This window comes from Onthophagus taurus, chromosome 6 (genome assembly GCF_036711975.1).
Source record: "Onthophagus taurus isolate NC chromosome 6, IU_Otau_3.0, whole genome shotgun sequence".
Taxonomy (NCBI): domain Eukaryota; kingdom Metazoa; phylum Arthropoda; class Insecta; order Coleoptera; family Scarabaeidae; genus Onthophagus; species Onthophagus taurus.
In genome coordinates this window covers 10378419-10402703 of record NC_091971.1, presented here as the reverse complement: position 1 = coordinate 10402703, position 24285 = coordinate 10378419, and the positions used below count along the sequence as shown (strand labels likewise).

Sequence of the window (24285 nt, the reverse complement as noted above, 5' to 3'; positions counted from 1 at the left end):
GATCACTTAGTGTTATAGAGTCTCTCACAGGTCAACCCACTCTTGATGCTGCTGCTCTAGCGGAGTATTTTGCAGATCCTCCTGTGGTGGTTGGTAATATAACTAGGCAGAATACTATTAATGAAATTCTTGCATCTACCATCTTTCCTTTTCATTCAGCTTGATTTTAGTAAGTCCTTTGATTCTGTGGACCATACCCTCCTGTTAACTAAGCTTTCTGCTATTGGTTTTACCTCTTCTTGTGTATCTTGATTCCAGCCCTACCTTTCCTATCGGTCTTTACGTGTCTGTGTGGAATCTGTACTCTCTTCTCCTGTTGACATCAAATGTGGAGTTCCCCAGGGCAGTGTGCCGGGACCTTTACTGTTCTCAATTTTTATAAATAGTATTAGTGATGGTATCTCGTGTAACTATCATTTGTATGCAGATGATCTTCAACTTTATATTTCATCAACTGTTAACAACCTCCCAGATGCTTTGTTGCATCTTAACAACGATTTCTCTAGCGTACTTCACTGGTCTAGACGTCATGGACTTAACTCGAATCCAGGTGAAACGCAAGCCATTGCATTTGGCACTCGCCCTTTGCTGGCACAATTTAATTCCTTAACTATCCTTTAACTGAGGCTTGGCGACACCGTTATTCTGTTTTTTAATACGGTCAAAAATCTTGGTGTAATGGATTGGGCGATATCTTCTAGGCCACAAATTCAGAGAGTCTGTAAGAGGGTTTACTTCTATTTCCATTCTTTGAAAAAACTTCGCTGTTACCTTCCTCCTGTTGTTCCCAAATTGATTATGCCAATGCTGCGTATCCCGATCTGTCCGCAGCCCTTCGGGGTAAATTGGAAAAACTTCAGAACAATTGTATATTGTACATTTTTGATTTAGGAAAGTTTCAGCACATTACTCCATATCGTAACAACCTGAAGATGATGACTTGCCAGAGTCGTAGATCATTTCGTATGCTTACTATGTTGTACAAAATTATCCATACCCACACTCCTGCTTATTTGTCTGATGCCTTTCACTTTTTAGCATTACATGACTTGCCCACTCCATCAATGTCGGACTCTACACTCATGCTTCTAGTCCACAGTACAGAAATCTACCACAGATATTTTACAGTACAATACAATACAGCTAGTTTAATAAGTTTTAAAAATGCCTTGAGGCGCCATCTGCTATCTCTTCAACTATCTTCTTCTTGACCTATACTTGTTTGTTTTCTTCTCTAGTCTGCCTTTCATCTATCTTTTGCTGCACTTTTTTGTGTCTATATCCTTCCTTGTAGTAACTGACTGTCGATCCGTTACATAATTCAAATATGCTCATTCGCTCAGTTTTATTAGCACATCATTTAGTATTACTTTTTTGGTAGCCATAATTATTTGTTTAAAATTACATATACAGTGTTATCAGTTGGGTCTCTTGGAAGATATCGCTTATTGCGATAAATTGATCCGTTTGTCTTGATGTCTATATTTGTTACGAATCTATAATATATATTTATGTAAATATTTGTTTTTGAGGCGATAAACATTATTATTATTATAAAATCATTCTTTTTAATAGACACTTTGTAAAACAGATGTTGACTGGGATTGAATGGGTTAAATTTTCCAACATTCATCGAATGTTAAATATAAAACTTCAGCTAATCATAAATCAGGAATGCGCGATCAACTTCAAGTTAAATGTTAATCAATTTGATAAACATTTTTAAATTAATCGATTTGTTGAATTGATACTTTGTTTTAATGCTCAAAAAGTACAAGGTATAACTCACTGACAGAATAATACATAAGAATTGTTTTCTGGAACTTTAGTATACAAGAAACAATACAAGAAATAACAAATTTATGCAATATTATTTAAGTTAGTTTCGACGTATTTACATTCTCTATTAATTACAAATTCCATAAATTTAAAATGAAGATACGAAATAATGAAATGGCCATGATTATTAATTAAATAAAAATGTAGTTGCAAAAGTAGCGGAGCACGAAACGAAATTGTTGACGTGATAATAATAAAATTTTTACACGAAACTTGAAACTTGCTCGAAGAACAAGACAAAAAATTACCCATCTCTTTCAAATATTAATCTCTTAACTTTGTCTAAAACGTATTTTTAAAAAAAGTTATTTATATTACAGTGGGCTAAAAACATACAACATTTTATCTACGACTGCTAAAAACTACTTAAAAATCAATTTCTTTAAAAAAGGTCTTTGAAATGATTCTTGACAATTTTGAATTAATGTAAATTTCAATACCATAATTACCCTCTGTAATCTGGTCTCTATTAATCTGGAATAAGTGTTTCGAAATGTCAAAACATAACAATTAATGTTTATAATAAATAGTATTGTTTCTCTTTAAATAGGTAGCACTTTTTCTTTTGTATTGTTGCTCGTTTCAATAAATTAAGTCTGTTCTGATTGGGTTAAAAATGCGTTACGTAATGATACCAGTGCGGTAATGCACTTCATTACGTAACTCAAATGAGTGTGGTAATGATGACTTATCGAAGCAGTCGTAGATAAAATATCTTTATTAAATCAATTAATTAAAATGATATATCAACAAAATGAGTTAAAAAGATTCATATTTAGATCGATTGAGGTTTATAGAGGCAAACGAAAAGAAATGACGTATAGTGTTTCTTGTACCGGATTTATTGTGTTGTGTTATTTTGTACTTATCCCGCTATCGGAGCGTGTTTACTGCCTTCGTTCCCATTTATCAACGAAACAGTTGTTCAGAATTTCCGTTCTGAAAAGGAAGCAAGTTTTACGAAGCAGGATGCTTTTATTCATAATTTTATACGCCTCTTTCCCTCTCAATCTCCACCCAACCTTATTTAATTTAAGGATAACCTTGCAACATTATTATTAATACAGCCCTTCCTGTTAAGCAGGGCAACAGAAACCGTCGAGTTTGGGGTTGGATGTCGTAACGTATCACAACATCCCCATCGAGCTTCACCGAAATTTATGCGCAACGGCGACTAATTACCGCGAGAGGGCGCCGTCGGTCGGCTAAGTGACGTCATTAAGTCATTTCGGTTGCATAAACACTGAACTTGGGGGGTGTTTACGCAAAATATTACAGTTCGGGTAAAGTTTTGGGGGGTGTCCCGGACATGCCCGAGGCGTCGAGGCGGGACGCGAAGCGTCGGGACGCTATCCGGCGACAGTCGTCTGTCGGTCGTCCGATAATCCAGACGGAGGAAGCGTCGCCGTCGCGCTCTTCCCCCACGTTTTTGTCGCACGTTTTTGCCTTACGGTAAAAACACACAATCGAACGGAAGCAATAAGACAAAAACGAAACCTCCGATAAAACACTTCTTTCGACGAACGCGACGTTAACAATGTTACCACCACGTTCGAATAGACGTCGGTAGAAAAACAACGATTTCTTATAGTAACACAAAATCGAGATGAAGACATCACAATTAAAGTCGTTCATTGGATTGGCGTTTATCGCGAGAGGTCAGTATTATTATAACGATAAAGGTGTTTTAATTTTTAAAAGACAAATCAAGATCGTAAAGTAGTTGTTTCGCAATTCAAATTGAACGGATGCGCTGGGTAGTTTTAACGGCGCTCCGGGAGAGGGTTGTTTTACAATTTTAAACCTTGGTATGTTTCTTGAGTTTTCGTCGAGTTAATTCAAAATGAATTAAGTTTAAAGTTTGTTTCGAATTCAGTAAATTTAGAATTTAGTGATTTTATTGGAGAGTTAGAAGTTTTCCTTCAAACTTTTTTATTTTGTAATTGTACTAGAATTCCTCTGACATAAAATCTTAGCGATACAATTGTTAAAGTACAATATCTCAAATTTATTAATGACCTTTGTCCAGTTGACATCTTATCTCCTATGTTAACCACAAGTTTATCAATTAAGTCCAAGGTTGTTCGGTTGTAAATGTCACCACTAAAATACACCAAACGCGTTAACACGAATTTGAACGGAGAAGTTCTGTTAGTGCATCGTGAACAAAGAAGAACAGTTGTAGTTGGTATTCTTTTATTGTAGGGAGTATAGATAATGTGAAAAAGAAATCGTGCCCCCAGCTATCGCGTAACAAGAAATTGATAGTCAAAAGTTACACAACATTTGTAGGGTTTTACAATTACTTTTGAAATGATTTTCGTCGTGTATTCTTCAAGTTTCTGGTTTTATATTTCACATATTTAAAACATAAAACTTTTGAAATCTAATTTCATACTCATTATTTTATATAAAATTATATAGTAGTAATAATGAAATGAAAATCGGTCCCAAGAAATATTGACTTATTTCGGTTAAAACTTTTTTGGGCAATTTATTCTTATAAAAAGCTTTTACTGGAGTTTGAACGACTCTGCTATATTCGGGCATTCATTTGCTCATTCGACCATTAAATTCGTCGTCGAATTTTTCCCTTCTTGTACATAATACATCATTTACTCCTTTACCACACCAATCTATCTACGATGACAGGATGACATCTTACATAAACCATATTCGTCTATCAACATCAATGATTTACTATTTATCCATTATATACAAGTTGTAATTTATTCCTTGTATATATAATCCCATCTTAATCAATCTGCAATATTAATCACTCCTTTTCTGTTAATTATTATCATTTTTTATAAATTTTGTTGTTAATCCTTGCTGATATTATGTTTCTAACGTGGTAATTCTTGGGTTTATCTTAAATATGGTTTGAAGGGTCTTCATTAACATTTAGATAGAGGAGAGTGCAGAGTTTAAGACACTACAGAATAATTAAAAACGACACCATCATCCTCCTAGATCCCACTAAATTATCGCAAGTTTATATTTATAAAGTAAAACTAAATAAACTAAGAAATTATTTAAAGGACGCTAAAACTGGATTAAGTTTTTTAATAGGGCTTTTTAGATATCCATTCGATTCAATTTAACCTTAATAATTGTTAATCCTTATAATACAAAGGGGTCATTTGAGACCACAAGATTAATTTAATTTTTTTTTTGGGTTAAAATAATAATAATGTAGGTTATTAAAGAGATAGTAACCAATACACAATAATGAACTCCTTTGTAATAGACAAGATTGCTTGTGCCCGCGGCTTTACAATCTGTGTTGTTAAGAGATGGGTATCAAGACGACACAACCTCTTTATCAAAAATTATTATGTAGGAAATTGTCGAGCTCGCTTGCTTCCGACGTTGTACAATCAACGTTATTAAAGAGATAGCACCAAATACACAATAATTCACTCCATTAAAGAGATAATAGTCGAGGTCGTTTGAGGCCGAGGTTCTACAACCGAGGTTGTCAAAAATATCAAAACCATCAAAAAGAGTTATCTAGGAAATAGCCGAGGTGTACCATTTCAATATTATTAGTACACTACGAGACGTTGATGGGCCTTTCAAGTCTTTGTTTCTAATTCTGATGTATGTTAGTATGTTTATCATAATCACTGCTAGGAGTTTTGACAGGGTTTTAACATCAGCTGGTGTAATCTGGTTATCTGGAAAGATACAAGTTATATTCCAGAATTACAGGAAGTACTCTGTTAAATCTTTTTGCCAGAAAATTGTTAGCTTTACTGAACCTATATGGCAGACCATATTTTTCTGCAACGTAGTTTTGATTTCAGTGGTTATTAACTCAGAATAACATTCCGCAAGATATTCCCACCTAGTTCCTTTACTTTATTCTGAACGAAGTTTTTTCATTAGTATGTCTTTTGATAGTTGCTTTTGGTACTCCGAATACAAGTCTGCATCACTTAAACCTAAATTTTCTGGTTTGTTTAAGCACTGAAACATTCCAGCTCAAAACAGAAACCTCCTTTCTAACCCTATCAAATTGCTTAGATACTTTATGACGCATTGAATATCGTGGTGGTCCAAATTAGGCAAGGTTTCCCTACATTATTTCTAATCTAGGAAAGTATGAGATAAAGATTTGAGGTGAATTCTCGATAATATCACTCGTGTGCTTATAATTGCTAAATATACATCAGCGTTGGATATTATAGAAAGTTTGAAAAGATCAGGGAGAAATGTGACAAATAATAATCTTTTTACAAGCCTTGATTTCTAGAGAAAATAACAAATAGCAAAAATATCTTGGAGTTTCCTCGAAAATTGGTCATCACGCTGGAGAGGATTCGTTAAATTTTGTTACCAAGATAAAGCCATGTTTCTATCCTACTGTCTAAATACTCCTACTGAATTAAATATTCACAGTAAAACTGTACTAGTGTCTCCTATACAAGAATGTTGGGTCTTCATTACTAACAAAAACATACCAGGTTTCTTGTATACAACATACAGAAATGAATTCAAAACGTTATCAACTAATTAGGTTTATTTGAGCTAAGAAATAATTTAAACTACTCCAAAATTAAGTTTTTATCATTCGCAATATGATTTTAACACATATTTTTGAAATTACTAAGAAATGAATGAAAACCGAAAAAAATACAACATTATTTTTGTTGGAACGTAAACCGGTGCTGAACCCATATTATATTTTTTTAAACGAACCGGAATGAGAACCGAAACGAAAAGAAAAACAGTTCGAAGCCTTATCCAATTTTTTTTAGGAAAACTTACATAGTATCACAAATTTATACTGAAATAAAAAAGTGGTTGACCTAATTTGATTGGAGACGAAACTATCCTTCAATGGGTTAGATATTTTTTTTTAGAAGAGAATCTTATTTCCGCAGATGCAATTCTTACTACTAGCACACAAATTAATTTAAGTGCTACGTGAATGTTGTGATATATGTCCAGTTTTCAGACTGCCAAAGCTTCGAGGATTGCGTCAGGAAGGTCTCCATTCTGTTTGTGTTTCCAAACTTCTCCGTCAAGAGTATCTGGCATGAATTCTTATTGAACTTGATGTTTGACAAACAAAATGTTTATTTAAGCTCTTCATCGTTTGTGCTAGCGTGAAGTTGATATCAGGAAATGTAAAAAGTTTTGAGTTTTCAAAATTCATGTTCTGAAGCAAACAACCAAAATTACGGTAGTTGCCTTAATTACTTTAAAGCAACATTCAGCATGTTTTCTAATTTGCAAAAAAGTGCGTCAAAAATTTGACATAAAAAATATCTGCTGTTTAAGTATTTTGGGAAAAGATTGGCCAATATGATGATCATCAAAGAAAATTTGTAATTAACTTCTTTTACTTCCTACAGAGTATATAGTATTGTATTAGAAAAGTAAATGAAAAGAAAAACTCATTCAAAAAACATGAATTATTAGTTATCCAATTAATTCCATAATTCGTTATTGTACTTCGTCACCGTTTTATTTTAAGCCTCAATTGCAGCGCGGCCTGGACAACTATCTCCCTAACTCAATCAAAATTAAACTTTGCGGGTTCAGTATGCCACGGCCACTTTTATACCAAGGTCCCAGTAGGATTGTTTCATTACTAACACAGTACAACATTCACGGGTTCAACACTCGTATATTCACGTTTTAAACTTTGTTGTCTTTTTCAACATCCACGTTTTGATTATTTGCGAAATTCCTGTGTCCATGAATGAAAACCCTTTCACTTCCAAATAAATTTGTTTCCTGACTTTTATTGCCTACGTTTTATTTTTAATGGTCTTTAACGCAAAAGCTCTCACAAATTATCTCACAAACCATTAAAGATAAAACTTCGTGTCGTCGATATACAATAGTAATTTTGTATGTTATGGTCATAAAGTATATCAAGTCAAGAGATATTGTAGCCAAAATACTGTAATTGAGACTTCCAAAACTTAATACATCTAGATGACATTAATTACGCTATACTGCATTTCATAGTTTTGGAATAATGACTAAGATGATCATAATGGTAAATGTTAGTGGAAATGTAGTCTTTAACTGCGTTGGATTGGTCTTATTCTACAAATTTCCGCTTATTTCTTCTTGTTGATTTCTTAACCATTCTTTCCAACTCCCGGTACCTTTCCTTCAGTCTGGTATAATCAGTTGACCAAGCACTGACTACGTTCATAGCCTCGTCATGCATTTCAAGCCATGTCACTTAATGGTATTTCTTGTGTTCAAAAATTGTTCCTCCTGTCTTCAAGCCATGCTTGCCACAACGGTCAATCAAGAGATCCATTTTCATTTTGCTCTTTTAACCCATAGGGACGCATTATTGTTTCATTAATTTTAAAGTTTAAGAGGATTTAGCTATATAAAGCTTATTTAAACTTTTTTGATTTTCCTGCAATTTCTTTGTATAGAAAATTTGTTCACTGCAAATTAGTAGGAGATCGGTTCATAGGGGGGTTGGTAGGTTGAATTCGTTGGTGGTTTTAGATTGAGGGTGTCGACGTCATCGTCTTCAGTGTGGAGAAAAGGGACCTTTTCTGTGCCGAAATGGAGGTTTTGAGCTCTCTTTTGAGCGATTCAATTACTTAGCGCGATTATTTGCGCCGTTCGAGCGCCTAAAGCACGTCAATTTCTTTTACGGTCCGTTCCTAACCTATAAAGGGCAGACAATCGTAAAAACTCGTTGGAGGTTCGAAAAGGGGGATGCCGCGAGTCCGAGCCTGTCCGACGCAAGCGAGTTTCGTTTCCTTCCCTGACTCTACGCGCAAATAAATACTTAATTAAATACCTTGGCGTTTTACAGCGCACTTCCGCGAACCGACCGTCCTCGAATTAAACGATTTTACGGCCGTCTCGGCCCCGATTTTCCCAACTATAAACCTTTAGCCGCTGTTTTTGCTACTTTTCCTCGAAACTCTTTCACTTTTTTGAAACTGTGAAACAGCAACTTTTGGTCCGATCAAATGAAAATTCCACTGCAGTGGAGGAATTTCGAAGTAATAAAATTAAATCAATTGGATTAAGACATAAATTTCATCGCTACAGTAATATAAACGTTGCTCGGGGCCATAATTCGATGTTCGCTAGCAATTTTCTTTTCAGATATTTGGGAATTGTGTACGATTAGGGTAACTCTTCCGAAAACAAGCGGTACAGGGAAGGTTTTCGCATGTTTCCGCCCCATAAAGACGCACTCATATCGCAAAGAATTGCAAAAATATATCGAGAGTCACAAATTGGGGATATCGCGTGTACGAGGGGGAGAAATATTTCTTGTTTTCTTTTGATGTTTCATCTGAAAACTTAACGAGATACTTTTCCTACCCTTTAAAAAAAATGAAAAAAAAAAAACTTGAAACATAAATCAAGAAAAAAGATAAATCACCAAATAAAAAATATTAAAATTATAGTAAAACCTCGATATAACGCACCTCGTTAGTGTTAATATGTATTAATATTATCCCTTTGAGACATGAGTATATTGAAATATAAATGTTAGCGCTTATAGATATCATCAATAACTTGAAAAAGCAACTTGTTCATCAAATTTTCATATTTTTGTATTTTATTCAATATTGATGCATCTAAGAGCAAAAGTGCAAGAGAGCAATATTGTTACGAACAAAATTTGCTACAATTCTTGTTCTAAAAGTTTTTTTGTAATATGCTCCGAATTCCGAATGTTACCATTAGCAACTGTAAATCAACGAAATTCATGAAATCTCAATATTTTTGTATTTTTCTCGATATCTATATGTCTAGGAGCAAAAGTGCAAGAGAGCAATATTGTTTAGATCAAAATTTGCAGCAACTTTTGTTCTACAAGTTTTTTTGTAATATGGCTCGAATTTTCGAGTGTTACCATTAGCAACTAGTAAAGCAACAAAATTCATGAAATCTCAACATTTTCGTATTTTTCTCGATATCTATGTATCCGGGAGTAAAAGTGCAAAAGAGCAATATTGTTAAGAACAAAATTTGCTACAACTTTTGTTCTAAAAGTTTTTTTGTAATATGCCCCGAATACCGAATGTTACCATTAGCTTCTAGTAAAACAACGATATTCATGAAATTTCAATATTTTCGTATTTTTCTCAATATCTATGTGTCTGAGAGCAAAAGTGCAAGATAGCAATATTGTTAAGAACAAAATTTGCTACAACCTCGGTTGAAAAGTTTTTTGTAATATGCTCCGAATCCGGAATGATACCATTAGCAACTATAAAGCAACGAAATTCATGAAATATCAACATTTTCGTATTTTTCTCGATATCTATGTATCCGGGAGTAAAAGTGCAAGAGAGCAATATTGTTAAGAACACAATTTGCTACAACTTTTGTTCTAAAAGTTTTTTTGTAATATCCCCGAATACCGAATGTTACCATTAGCTACTAGTAAAACAACGATATTCATGAAATTTCTATATTTTCGTATTTTTCTCAATATCTATGTGTCTGAGAGCAAAAGTGCATGATAGCAATATTGTTAAGAACAAAATTTGCTACAACCTCTGTTGAAAAGTTTTTTGTAATATGCTCCGAATCCGAAATGATACCATTAGCAACTAGTAAAGCAACGAAATTCATGAAATCTCAACATTTTCGTATTTTTCACGATATCTATGTATCCGGGAGTAAAAGTGCAAGAGAGCAATATTGTTAAGAACACAATTTGCTACAACTTTTGTTCTAAAAGTTGTTTTGTAATATCCCCAAATACCGAATGTTACCATTAGCTACTAGTAATACAACGATATTCATGAAATTTCAATATTTTCGTATTTTTCTCAATATCTATGTGTCTGAGAGCAAAAGTGCAGGATAGCAATATTGTTAAGAACAAAATTTGCTACAACCTCTGTTGAAAAGTTTTTTGTAATATGCTCCGAATCCGGAATGATACCATTAGCAACTAGTAAAGCAACGAAATTCATGAAATCTCAACATTTTCGTATTTTTCTCGATATCTATGTATCCGGGAGTAAAAGTGCAAAAGAGCAATATTGTTAAGTGCAAAATTTGCTACAACTTTTCTTCAAAAAGTTTTTTTGTAATATGCTCCGAATCCCGAATGTTACCATTAGCAACTAGCAAAGCAGCGAAATTCATGAAATCACAATATTTTCCTATATTTCTCGATATCTATGTATCCGGGAGTAAAAGTGCAAGAGAGCAATATTGTTTAGAATAAAATTTGCTACAACTTTAGTCCTAAAAGTTTTTTTGTAATATACTCTAAATTCCGAATGTTACCTTTAACAACTAGTAAGGCAACGAAATTCGTGAAATCTCAACATTTTCGTATTTTTCTCGATATCTATGTATTCAGGAGCAAAAGTGCAAGAGAGCAATATTGTTAAGAGCAAAATTTGCTACAACTTTTGTTCTAAAAGTTTTTTTGTAATATGCCCCGAATACCGAATGTTACCATTATCTACTAGTAAAGCAACGAAATTCATGAAATTTCAATATTTTCGTATTTTTGTCAATATCTAAGTGTCTGAGAGCAAAAGTACAAGAGAACAATATTGGTTAAAACAGAATTTGCTACAACTTTTGTTCTACAATTTTTTTTGTAATATTCCTCGAATACTGAATGTTACCATTAGCTACTAGTAAAGCAACGAAATTCATGAAATCTCAATATTTTCGTATTTTTCTCGATATCTATGTGTCTGAGTGCAAAAGTGCAAGAGAGCAATATTGTTAAGAACAAAATTTGCTACAATTTTAGTCCTAAAAGTTTTTTCATCATATGTTCCGAATCCCGAATATCACTATTAGCAGCTAGTAAAGCAAAGAAATTCATGAAATCTCAATATTGTCGTAATTTTCTCGATATCTATGTATCTAAGAGCAAAAGTGCAAGAGAGCAATATTGTTAAGAACAAAATTTGCTACAAGTTATGTTCTAAAAGTATCTTTGTAATATGCTCCAAATCCAGAATGTTGCCATTAGCAGTTAGTAAAGCTACGAAATTAATGAAATCTCAATATTTTCGTATTTTTCTCGATATCTATATGTTTGAGAGCAAAAGTGCAAGAGAGCAATATTGTTAAGAACAAAATTTGCTACAACTTTTGTTCTAACAGTTTTCTTATACTATGCTTCGAATCCCGAGTGGTACCATTAACAACTTGTAAATAGGGTGTTCCATTTCAAAAAACAAAATTCTAACTATTCAGCGTTAGCATGTTGTGTATTTTTATTAAACTAAAACTAGATCTAGAACTAGAAAGTTTCGGGTGCATCTTCAGATGGATACTCCTTTCCTCGTATTAATCTATTATATCGAGGTTTTACTGTATTTAAAAAAAAATAGTATGGGGAAATTGGTGAACTAGAGAGTTCTAGATGGCAATAAGTCCATAGCTTTTACTGCCCCTTCGCTAATTATGCAAATTGCGGATCGTACTTTTCAATTTATGGTCATATCGATTAAATTGGCCGTACAGAATCCCCGCCGCCGCGAAACGATTCGTCGATGCGCGCAGGTAGCGAATAAATTCGCGACATAAATTCCAACCAGATAACTAGGAATCGAGGAGGTTCGACATTATGACTCATTCTGAGTGATATGATACTCTCGTGTCACAATTAGGCGTTATTAATGGCCGATTAAACAGTGCAGATTTCTGGTCCATTTTGATTATATCATACCACTCGATTCGCTCTAACCAATCAAACCACGTTGATTACAAAAAGTTTATCAAAAAATATGCAATTGAAAAACACAAAAATAATCTGTTTCTATATACTTTTTCGTATATAGAAAAAGATAAATAAGATTGAGTTATATTTCTTAGATCCTCCCATGATCCCATACGTCTATATCGGTCTGTAGTACGTTAGGAATCGTATTCGATCGACCAGAACTGTGAGTGTGCCGTGTAGATAGGCATAGATACTACCAGTTCGGCACGTCAAATAAAGTCACCCCAATGTAAAACTTTTACTGGAACCCCAGGCTTTATCTGCCTAACTCGGGTCATAACTATAACCGAGCGCTCGAATATATTTTTCACTTGTAACAATTTCTGAAATACGATAAGCAGGCCATTTCTAAGCGGCAGCGCGGCAACAATGGGAAAACTGGACGACTTATTAGCGCGCTGCGGCCAACGGGGGTGCATCTTTTATTCAACAGTTAGAGGTCGCTTGCGGTTGTGGTCCCGTTGTATCGCCATACTCCAAAAACCCACCCCTTTTCCCCAACTCTTTCAAAAACCTCTTTTCATCTGACCCTTTCGTTTTGTAATCTTCTCTTCAACTGTTTTCTTTTTTTAATGTACAACAATAAGGTTAGAATGGAAGTAAATTTATATTACTTTTACAAAAATTATGTTACAATACCTACAAGATTAATAACTAATCGAATATCGGTTTAGAAACAAGAATTGATATTCGGTTCGTGAGTCAACCAACAACAATAATTTACCCTTAATTCACTAATGGAGCCGTTGCATTCCAAGACATATTGCAATCCAAGGCGGTCTCCCTAAACCATTCGTCATCGGGCAAGAGAATCTGTTCCGATATTCGGGCGGTGGAACAAGATTAATACAACGACTCGGCGAATATTCCAAGGCAGCAAACACTAACTCGGTGTGCGGGTATTATTCCGGTAATAACGACGGCGAGAAACGACGTTCGCAAACTTCTCCCTCGTCAATTGGCACTTTGACGTCACGTGCTCGTAATCGACTTAAAAACGATGCTAAAGTACCTCTATTAGTGAAAATCTCTCTAACTCTTCATCAGTAATGGGATATTCTTTTTCATTAATCTTTTGATTCAATCATTCAAGATTTTATTATTACCATATTAATCTTATTGATAAACCATTTCGAATTAAATGTATTGATTTAAATTGAATCAATTAAATCTAAATTGATTCGTTTGTTTAGAACAACAACTAAGATCAAACTTTATCCATATTTCGAGTTACACATCTTGAAATTTCCATCAGCCGAAGTAAACAAAGATAATACATTCTAGGTCGGAGTAAATAGGTCAATAAACAAAAATGTTTGTTGTTTGTAACATCAGCAATAACCTATATCAGTAGTTCCCAAACTTTTCATAGTAATTTTTTTAATTAAAATATTTGGGATACTTAAATAAAACTAAAAATTAACGCAAAACAGGATATTTATTAGAAAGTAATATGGAACATTAAAAAAATATTGTGATTTGTTCCAAGAGATCGCATTTGGTCATCAATCAACTTGGTCCATTCATCGATATTGTTCTCCATTTTTACGGATACCTGTTGGATTTTTTTGGGTTGAAGTTATTGTAGATTATAGTGGAAGAAGAAAATGGATGGTTTCTTTGGAAAAGTGTTTCGTTGATTATCTTGGTAATGATACCATTCATTGGTTATACATACTTATCAAAAGAAAGTGTTGGGAAAATTTTCTTACGAACCCTTGAAATGTTTTTTCTGACTTCAGCAACCTCTTCTTATAGTTATCCGATTGGCATCAAGAAATGTAAAATAATTTCAGCATAATTTGATGCATGGTTTAGTACAATTTTGTGCATATTTTTCTCGATATCTATGTGTTTGAGAGCAAAAGTGTAAGAGAGCAATATTGCTCAGAATTAAATTTGCTACAATTTTCGTTTCAAAAGTTTTTTTGTAATATGCCCCGAATACGGAATGTTACCATTAGCTACTAGTAAAGCAACGAAATTCATAAAATTTCAATATTTTCGTATTTTTCTCAATATCTATGTGTCTGAGAGCAAAAGTGCAAGAGAGCAATATTGTTAAGAACAAAATTCGCCACAACTTTTGTTCTAAAAGTTTTTTTGTAATATGCTCCGAATTTCGAATATTGCCATTAGCAACTAGTAAAGCAACGAAATTCATGAAATCGCAATATTTTCGTATTTTTCTCGATATCTAGGTATCTGAGAGCAAAAGTGCAAGAGAGCAATATTGTTAGAAACAAAATTTGCTACAACTTTTGTTCTAAAAGTTTTTTTGTAATATGCTCCGAATCCTGAATGTTATCATTAGCAGCTAGTAAAGCAACGAAATTCATGAAATCTCAATATTTTCGTATTTTTCTCGATATCTATGTATCTGAGAGCAAAAGTGCAAGAGATCAATATTGTTTAGATCAAAATTTGCTACAACTTTTGTTCTAAAAGTTTTTTTGTAATATGCCCCGAATACCGAATGTTACCATTAGCTACTAGTAAAGCAACGAAATTCATGAAATTTCAATATTTTCGTATTTTTCTCAATATCTATGTGTCTAAGAGCAAAAATGAAAGAGAGCAATATTGTTAAGAACAAAATTTGCTACAACTTTTGTTCTAAACGTTTTTTCTAATATGCTCCAAATCTCGTTGATTCTACCGACATTTGGCTAGTATAGATTAGCAACGCTGGTTGCGATGTATGATATTCTTTAGTAATGCATTTGCGGACAAAAACCTTTTAAAATATTAGCAGCACCTTAATTGCATATGACCTCAACCTCAATTGTGCTGCAAACGTTAACTGTTGTGAATCTGTATTATCTTCCAGATGTTTTCTTTGGTGTGGTGTGGTGGCTATCCACCCAGCCACAGGAATGATTTTATGGCCAACCACCTGCACCTGCAAAGATGACGTCATCATTGGCAAAGAGATGTCACCTTGTAATCAACTGACATTCTTCTTTTCAAATATGTTTTTTGTCATATATTGGATTTACTCTTAAATTTAGTCTTCATATTCCAATTCAACTCATCAATATCTTCTTTCCAACTCCTCCGTGGTCTTCCTCTCTTTCTGCTTTATATCCCTTATGTTTTCGTTTCTAATCCTTTCCAGTCTAGATTTTGCTGTTCATCTCCAGTAATCAATTTTTGTGGCTCTTCGTGTATAATCTTCAATTAGTTTGCGCATCATATATTCAGCATCATCAACATTTTGTGCAATAGTAATTCATCATAACTTGATCGTTAGCAAATGCCAAGGTGTAAACTCTACACCTTGACCCTTCTAAACTGTAGAGAGTTGATGTACTATTTTGCTTTCAACTTTTATAATAATTAGAAGATAATTCGATAAGAATTGCGTTTCCTGCATAACTAAATTGAGACGAAACCATTTTATTAAATGGATCTTGATAAAGTTTCTAAATAGATACATACATATGTTTGAAAATATATGTTATATCATTTATAAGGTGTTTTTTGAATCTTCTTTTCGTCGTTACAGTTTGTTGGGCATTGAATTCCCTTAGAATTAACGTCCCCAGACCCATCAAAGTCGGAGACACGGTGACACTGACGTGCGACTACGATTTGGAAGGCGAGCAGCTGTACGCGATCAAATGGTACTGGAAAGAAGCGGAGTTCTTCAGATTCGTCCCACGGGAAAGTCCGCCCTTCAAGACGTTCGCCGTACGTCACATCATTGTCGACGTGAGTAAATTACTTAAAATAACAATATAAACAAAAAATAATTGATATGATTTTCAATTATGCTTTAAGAAAAAAAATCTAATATGAGTATAGAAATAATCAGTCATCTTTACGTCCTAAAGAAAAATAACCATGGTAATCAGTCACGTGTAAAATGAAAGTGTGCGCGTCAAAAAAGCTAAAAAGGGGTTTAGATCAGAAAATGGGGTGAGGGACTGAGAAGGTTGGTTCGTTTTTCCCCCAAATAAATTTCGCATGCAAACGTCACTTTGTTACTCGGAAGAAAAGCGTCAATTTTCCCCTTTTTTATCCCGTAAAGGGTTGAACGTTTTGTTGGCGAGGGGGGGAAACGAAGACGACTCGGAGGAGCAGCATCAGGAGGAAGCGTCGATATTCGCGCCAACACATGTGAACGTCGACGAAGAGGCCTTAAATTCTTACTTCCGGCGTCTTTCGTCGTCGCGAATCTCGAATTTTAAGCCGCGTCGCCAATTCTGGAATAAATTTTCATATTTTCGTCGTCGTCGCCTCGCCTTTCGGGCTTTACATAATGCATGTCCGCCCGCGGGACTTCGCGATATCGACTCGGAATTACGTAATGGTCGACGGCATTTTCGTTTTTTATCCTGAAAAAACACAGAACCGACTGTAACACTTTATTTTCGTTTTTTTTTGCTTGTCTTTTATATGGAATTTTTTCAGTTCGCGCCAATTTTTATTTAAAACGAAACGCTCACGAGTTTAGTCCCATTGGGAGTTGTCTGTGTGCATAAATTTCGTCTACCGCTTGGTATAAACCTGATAAAAATCTTACCCCTCTCATAAATACCACCTCGGTTTTAAAGTTTTTACTAACGTATATTTATCATTTTCAAATTACAAAATTGAGATAAGTTTTGAAATATCTTTAACAAACTTTATAACTCATGTTATCTTTATTCACCAGATATAGAAATCAGTTTTAAAAACAAATTCAGATGTTAGTTTAATTGCGTGATACAAAAAATAATTCTTTTGAAATTTAAATAATAAAATTACAACTAAAACATTTATGGAGTGGAAAATGAAATACTGTTCTAGGAATATGTGATTTCCTGAATAGCGAGAAGTCATGGTGAATTGATGCGCGCCCGACTCGAGTATGTGGAACCACTTCACGAAGATGAGGAGTAAATCACGAAACATAATATTGGTCATTTCAATAAATATCTTGTTTATAATTATTTTAAATTCAAAAATAATTCATCGGCGAAGAAGCTAAACGATATTGGTCTCTATCTATGTTGAGTTAGGAGTTGGTGCGCAAGGTGTCTAAAAGATTCATCTGGAATAGATGGCATTCAGTTCAATACCTGGTTAGACTCCTAGTAGGTCTCCTAATAATAAATTATTGTATGCTTGTAATTATTGGGATTGAATGTCCGAAAATCCCTGAAACAAACAAGTTGAATCAAAACTTGGTTAATAACACACCTAAACAAATAACTTTGAATATGATAGAGATATAGTTGATAAAGAAATGATAGTCAAAGAGACTTGGATGTTGAAAATACCTAATATACCCTTAGGAACATAACACGACTTGCGCTTGGTGAAAATGAAAATTTCTCTATCGCTCCGTAAAAATGAAAATTACATTACACTTGAAAAGGGATGTTGGAAGAATAAACCGCATATCGGTATTAATGTAGAGGTCTTTTTAAAGCTATAAAATGTGGCTTTGTGTAAAGAATTGGAGTACCTAAAAGACTTTGGATTAAAGTAGGATCTTTATATAGAAAAGTTCAAGAGGTTCTAAAATTAGTCGCATTTTTCTTTGCATTCTCACTCAAATTTTGCGTCATATGTGTCTTTGGATTCTACTATGAAGATCTTGTCTGAGATACTTGCTGCTAAATGTTCTGTTATGCATACAAGATCTGCTTACATCATCTCGAACATAATTCTTTCGATGTAGTGTATTAAAGCTTTATATTCTTCTTCATATTTGCTAACATTTATGTTCTAGATACATTATCTAACAACTGTTGTCTGGTGGTTTAATGTATCATTAAGTAAATAACAATTTGATGCTCAAATATAGTTAGTTAAATAATAAGTTATCAAATTAATATTTAAATTCTAAATAAATGTGGTAAAATACTAACGATGCACTCATAACGAATATAAAACCATAAACCATCCTAGAACGACCACCTAGTGCTTACCGGACTCATTAACGGCAACTAAGTGTTGCTCGATAATAATAGTTGTACGACCTAAAAACATCGACTTATCCCGTAGTTTTTTAATTCTATCATCACCTACAAAGCATTTTATGTTGCTTATATGGAACGTTGATTATTAATGGGTTAATAAAATTCCAACTAATAAAGTTGACCTCTCAAGATCTTAATCAAATCTGTTTTCTGCACAAGTTAGTATTCAGTTAAATTCTGTTTCTATTCTATTTCTTTTGCTGTATGCTTTGTGTGCTCTATCTTCTGCAGAATTTTCCTCCGGCTACAGGCTACTGAATTACATGTAATAGTAGGAAGGGTATCGTTATCAGTTCCAGGAAGTAGATAATTGCAGACACCAACAGGGGAAAAAAACATTGGAGACTTAATACATCGATCAAAACCTTACACTTACATTTACTGGGAATCGAATGACCTTATGCTGTTATGCAAATACATAATTTGCACCAAAAGACTGCTTATTCATAGCCGGAATTTAAGACGTTCGTTAATCACTGCTTTGGAGATAAAAAAATAGGATTTTCTAGCCTATGACTTAAACGATATACGTTTTCCAAGGAACGAGTCACTGCTGATATATGTGATAAGATGAAAACTACCTTATGCACTCTTTTGTCAAAGATACATTAGGAGGAATAAGTTAAAATTGAAAACAATTCATATAACACTCTGGATCGACATACATTCTTGTTTGGGTTAGCCCACTGCTGTGATTGTCTTGGAATAAAGGTTTAGCCAGTTGAAGGATACGCATCAAAACTAGAAAATCATAATATATCGAAGAAACAAAGTCCATGGTACCTTTTGTCAGAAAAATGTCTGTATATTGCACAGCAACATCATGCGCAAATACTGTTCAGAAGTAAAATATTATAGGTTGAAATAATTTTAGAAGATGTAGAAGAAAATATGCAGAACAGCAAAATCAGCTGGACATATTGTATAAGTTCCTTGATAACTATCGTATCTGGTTGAGGGTGAGATGATATTGGTTTAGTCACTAAGATTCTAAAGGAGACTGTAACCGCCTTAGCTTACTATAAACGCTGAATCTAATATAGGACTAGAACAAAATTCTCCACTTTCTTAGTTGCTTTGATAAACACCTCGTCAATAACGAAGGTCCCCAATTCGAATCAGTGATAAGGCCATTCACTTGAAAACCGGCAGCGAATAGTTCATCACCATAATTTGGTGAATATGTCACAAATCAAATGTGCTAAACATATGGTTCATCATCTGGGATGTATGACTTTCCTCTCAATTGCCTTTGTAGGAATAGTCATGAAAAAACTTAAGTCAGCATTTATAGACTTTATAATAATAACAAGACATTGCGAAAAAAACGCAAATCAAACCTCATTAACGAATTACTTAAATTAATTGATCAGCTTTAAGCTTAGAATATGCAATTACCAAACGTTTAAATTCCCTACGTGAACTACTGAAGACATCAACCCCCGCGTTGCGATGAAAATGATCACAACTGTGTGCCATTCTCAGCATAGGAGAATTCTGAAAGACATTCGTGCGAGGAATTTGAGTGTATATTTCACACATAATCTAATCGAAGTAATCGGGGAGGAACGCGTATATTAATGGTTTCAAGAAGTGCTGGCGAATCGAAGCTGCCATTGATAATTTTGTGGTATGTACACTACAAAGACGGCGCTGACGAAGAGATAAAAGATTGAAAGATGAGCATGCGGAATCGTATTCAATGTAATTAATTGCGAACTTATGACAAAGGTACTTTATGAATTTCTTTTGAATTCTTTCAATTCTCGAAATGTATGTTTGATATTGCGGATTCCAAACGGAGCTACAAAAATTCAGAATACTATGAACATAAGCAAAATATAGAGTTTTTGTAGCATTGTCATCCGTAAAGTCTTGAGTGGCTCTCATAACGAATCCAAGCATGCCCCTCAAACATCAGTTTTTCGTTATATATGACGCCTAAATCTCTAATCTGAGTTACTCTGGGTATGGTTATGCCACCGATGTCGTACTCATATCTGACCACATTCGCCTTCCTTGTAAATGAGATTACATTACATTTTCCAGAATTAAGCTTAATAAAGTTTGAGCTTAAGTAACGAAGCAACGCAGAAATAGCGTGCTGTAAGCTAGAGCAATCCAGAGGTGAGGACACTTTAGCAAAAAAAATTAGGTCGTCGGCGTACATCAAACACTGTGCACTATGAATCACCTCAAAGATGTCATTTATGTAAATATTAAATAGGAGAGGACCTAAGTGGCTACCCTGCGCCAGAAGGAACCATCATAATGTTGGAGAAATAACCACCGATCAAGACCATCATAATTGTTCCACGCAGATAGGATGCAGATAGGAGCGTCCTGCAAAAAAGCCATGCTGCCTTTCACTGTGAAAAATAGTCTTTCATAAATAAGCTTTTATAAGCTTTTAAATAAACAGAGGTAGTAACGATATAGGTCTATAATTCGAAACCTCACTACGATCTCCGGATTTGAAGATAGGAATTATATTAGCCTCCTTCCAAACGCGTGGAACCCCAGATTGAATGGACCGGTTCTATATAAAAGTTAAAGGAAGCGACAATGATTCCGAGCAATTGCTAATTATAATAGCTGGAATACGGTCCCTTGGACACATCGATACCTCTCAACGCCTGCTCAACCTCTGAACGCTCAAAGTAAATCGCATAGACATGGTCAGTATCAAAATTATTGTCGGTAGCAGTTCCAGACCGAGCTGGGATAAATACCGAGTGAAAGAAGGTGTCTCACGCTGTTATGTGAGACAATTACTGGAATATTATTCTCTCTTTTTCGTTGTCTAACAAATGACCAGAAAAATTCTTCACTTAACTGCTTGGTGAGAATTAATCTGGCTAAATGCTTAACTTTGCTTATCGCCGGCGTATACAACTTAGTTGATTGAATTGCATGGCTGTCCAAACTGAAGCTCAAACCCAGGTTTGTAGCATAAAATTAAGTCATTAAGGATCTCTGATTCATAGGTGCAAGAAAACACTAAGGAAAGCATACCGAAGTAGCAAGTTTGGAAAATCCTTGAATACTCACACGTTGTTGTTGTGTGTAGGTTTTGTCAAGCGATGTAATAGGGTCATACTTCTTGGTAAAGGAGGCTGGAAATGCGTTGTATTCACCTCAAACATTGGCAACATGATAACTAACTGTTTTTTTATGGAAACAGTTTGATGACACAGCTCTTCAGTGTGTGTAGCACCAATAGATCACCTGGCGTATCATAGCATTCATCTTACTACAACAAAAATTCAAAATCTCAAGATAATCGAATATCATTTGGTCAGCATAATCTTGTAAGTTGACGTCGAGAACAAAATTCCGTTGTTTTTGATAATCTGGCAAATATGATTTGTAAAATTCCAACCTTGCCCAGAAGTGTGCCTCGACAGATATACGCCAGATTGGAATTCATTGCAATCACTCTGTAGTTATATTTAAAGTGTGTTTTTATTTCACATTCTGTATAATTAATAAACGTAACAATAGTCAATTTCAATCGAGTTAACTGGAAAATAAAAATTAAATGAGATAATGATAAAGAGAAAAAAACTTAAAAGAAGTCGAAGCATCACTTATGTTAAGTAAGAAAAATGTCTAGATCACGTTTTCTCTTTCCTCGGCATTATCCTGTGGGAAGATAATGCGACAGTAATGCGACACTGGAGACACCTGCCCGGGGATTCGCGTCAATCCTGGCACGTCCAGGACCGGACGTGACTGGTATCCGAAAAAACCTATAATACTTCGCGAAGGACACGCACGCCGAGCACTCCGCCTCTAACTTTGTCTCTGGGAATTTTATCAAGTGTCGCAAGAGGGGTAATTCAATCTCGACGACGGACACCTCTCGAAAAAACCAGACCGACCTCTTCTTTTTTACTCCGCACCACCCCGGAAATTTTCCTCCGACCGGTAATGAACCGGCATTTCCAACGTTTTCCCCCTCTTCTTCAAAATAAAGCAAAAAAAACCTTTCCATCAAACTGCTTCAGTGTATTGGTGTTTTTCTTTCGTGTTTTTCTTATATTTTCGAAGTTGACTCTTGCTATAAGGAATTGCTTATTTTGACATAAAAAGTTAAACCAAAAATTAGTTAATTTATTGAAGGATTGTAAAAGTTGGTTAAAAATAAATCACTTCACCCTTTTTTTCGAATCAAAGCACTATTTAAATCGAAATAATGACCCCCATTGAATTAACAGCTCCCTCAATTAGTTCATTTCCCTTTTTACAATCAACCACCCATCCAAATCCCCAATGAGTTTAGGACTAATTGGAAAGTGAGTTTGCTCACAATCCAGAATTTTTCGTTCTGGAAAAAATTTAACTTTCTAATTTTTATTTTTGTTCTTAATTTTCTTTCTATAGGTATCTGGTTCAGATAGAAACAAAGTGACCCTAAAAGATGTTCAAAAAGTAATTTCGGGCACTTATACGTGTGAAGTTTCGGCGGATGCCCCAACATTCCACACGGAAATGAAGGGAGGATTCATGCAAGTTCACGAACTTCCGCACGGCAACTTAACGATGATCATCGAACCTTCGAAAGTTGAAGTGGGAAAACTTTTGAAGGCCAACTGTCGATCTCCTTTAGCTTATCCAGCTCCAAATTTAATTTGGTCCATTAACAACGAAACTGTAAGTTATAATAATTAGCGTCTCCAATCAATATTCATTTAATACTTTTAATTTAATTTTAGGTTTATTATAATACCTCAGAAATTGAAACTTATAATTACATAGAATCAGTTAAAATTCTTTCAGAATATTCCGAAACCAAAATTCAAATAATCATAAACCAATCATTTTTCGATCAAAATGGTCACATGGAATTGAGATGCAATGGAATTCTTGACGAGTTATGGAAGAGTTCTGTTTCGAAAGTTTTAAAAGATGAAACTCCTGTTTTTGCTCCAGTTTTAGGATCTACATCTTCTCAAATCGATGATGGCGATCAACAAGGAAACTTTGGTAAATTTTTTTTTATTTACGGATTTTGTACTTAAAGTTAAATGCACTTAACACCTTCTTGTTGACACAATTTCAAAGATTTTACCGCACACCGTTTGGCTTTTACAAACAAGAACAAAAAAAATATCGGCATTCGGCACTCAGTTCGTAAAAGTAGGATACCGCAAACCCGATTCACGCCGCGCTTTTCCGGTTCTAAACTAGTACGAACTCGTCTCCAAACCGCTTTAACACGTAGCGATTTATACCAGAAATATAGCGAAGAGATCGTTTTAAATCCCCAACATCCAACGTATCTCGTTCTGTTTCAGATAAGTTAATGAACAGTTCTTCTTTTGGACCATCATCGCTTCAACGTGCTTCGATTTCATATATTTTCCTACTTTTGATATTTTTCACGTTAATAATTAGGTAATTAATCGTTTTGGAATGATTTAGGGATCGACCTTGTGCCTCAAGAATAACCGAGTCCTAGCGATTAATTCTTGAATTTAGAATATTAAGTTGAAATAAAATTGTTATTTATAGTTTAAGCGGAAATGAAATAAAAATAAAATTAATTAAGCTGTACGTAGATGTATAAAAAAATGATGGCAAACATAAATGGCGGAAAAGAATCGAAAAGAAATTAATAAGTAATGTTAATAAACAATGGCAATAATCTGTGTAATGTTAAAAAATGAGGCTAAAAAAGTAAAGGAATTTTGAAAAAAAGGGATGTATCTGTGTATTATAGGATTTGAATAAAATAAAAATTAAATACCTAAA

At 34.3% G+C, this 24285-nt stretch overlaps 1 protein-coding gene across 1 annotated transcript; it reads left to right on the top strand.

The window, feature by feature from the left end:
- Positions 1-3195: 3195 nt before the first annotated feature.
- Positions 3196-24285, top strand: LOC111413250 (uncharacterized). Its single transcript, XM_023044153.2, has 5 exons — positions 3196-3497; positions 16065-16270; positions 22915-23184; positions 23247-23517; positions 23829-24285. Exons 1-5 carry the CDS (start codon positions 3446-3448, stop codon positions 23930-23932), a joined length of 903 nt encoding a protein of 300 aa, XP_022899921.2. The 5' UTR covers positions 3196-3445; the 3' UTR covers positions 23933-24285.

Bases quoted from the DNA above. Each gene is read 5' to 3' on its own strand.
- LOC111413250 (XM_023044153.2), top strand. From the start codon at position 3,446: ATGAAGACATCACAATTAAAGTCGTTCATTGGATTGGCGTTTATCGCG. The intron at 3,498-16,064 runs GTCAGTATTATT...TCGTCGTTACAG, and splicing joins ATTGGCGTTTATCGCGAGAG to TTTGTTGGGCATTGAATTCC. The intron at 23,185-23,246 runs GTAAGTTATAAT...ATTTAATTTTAG, and splicing joins GGTCCATTAACAACGAAACT to GTTTATTATAATACCTCAGA.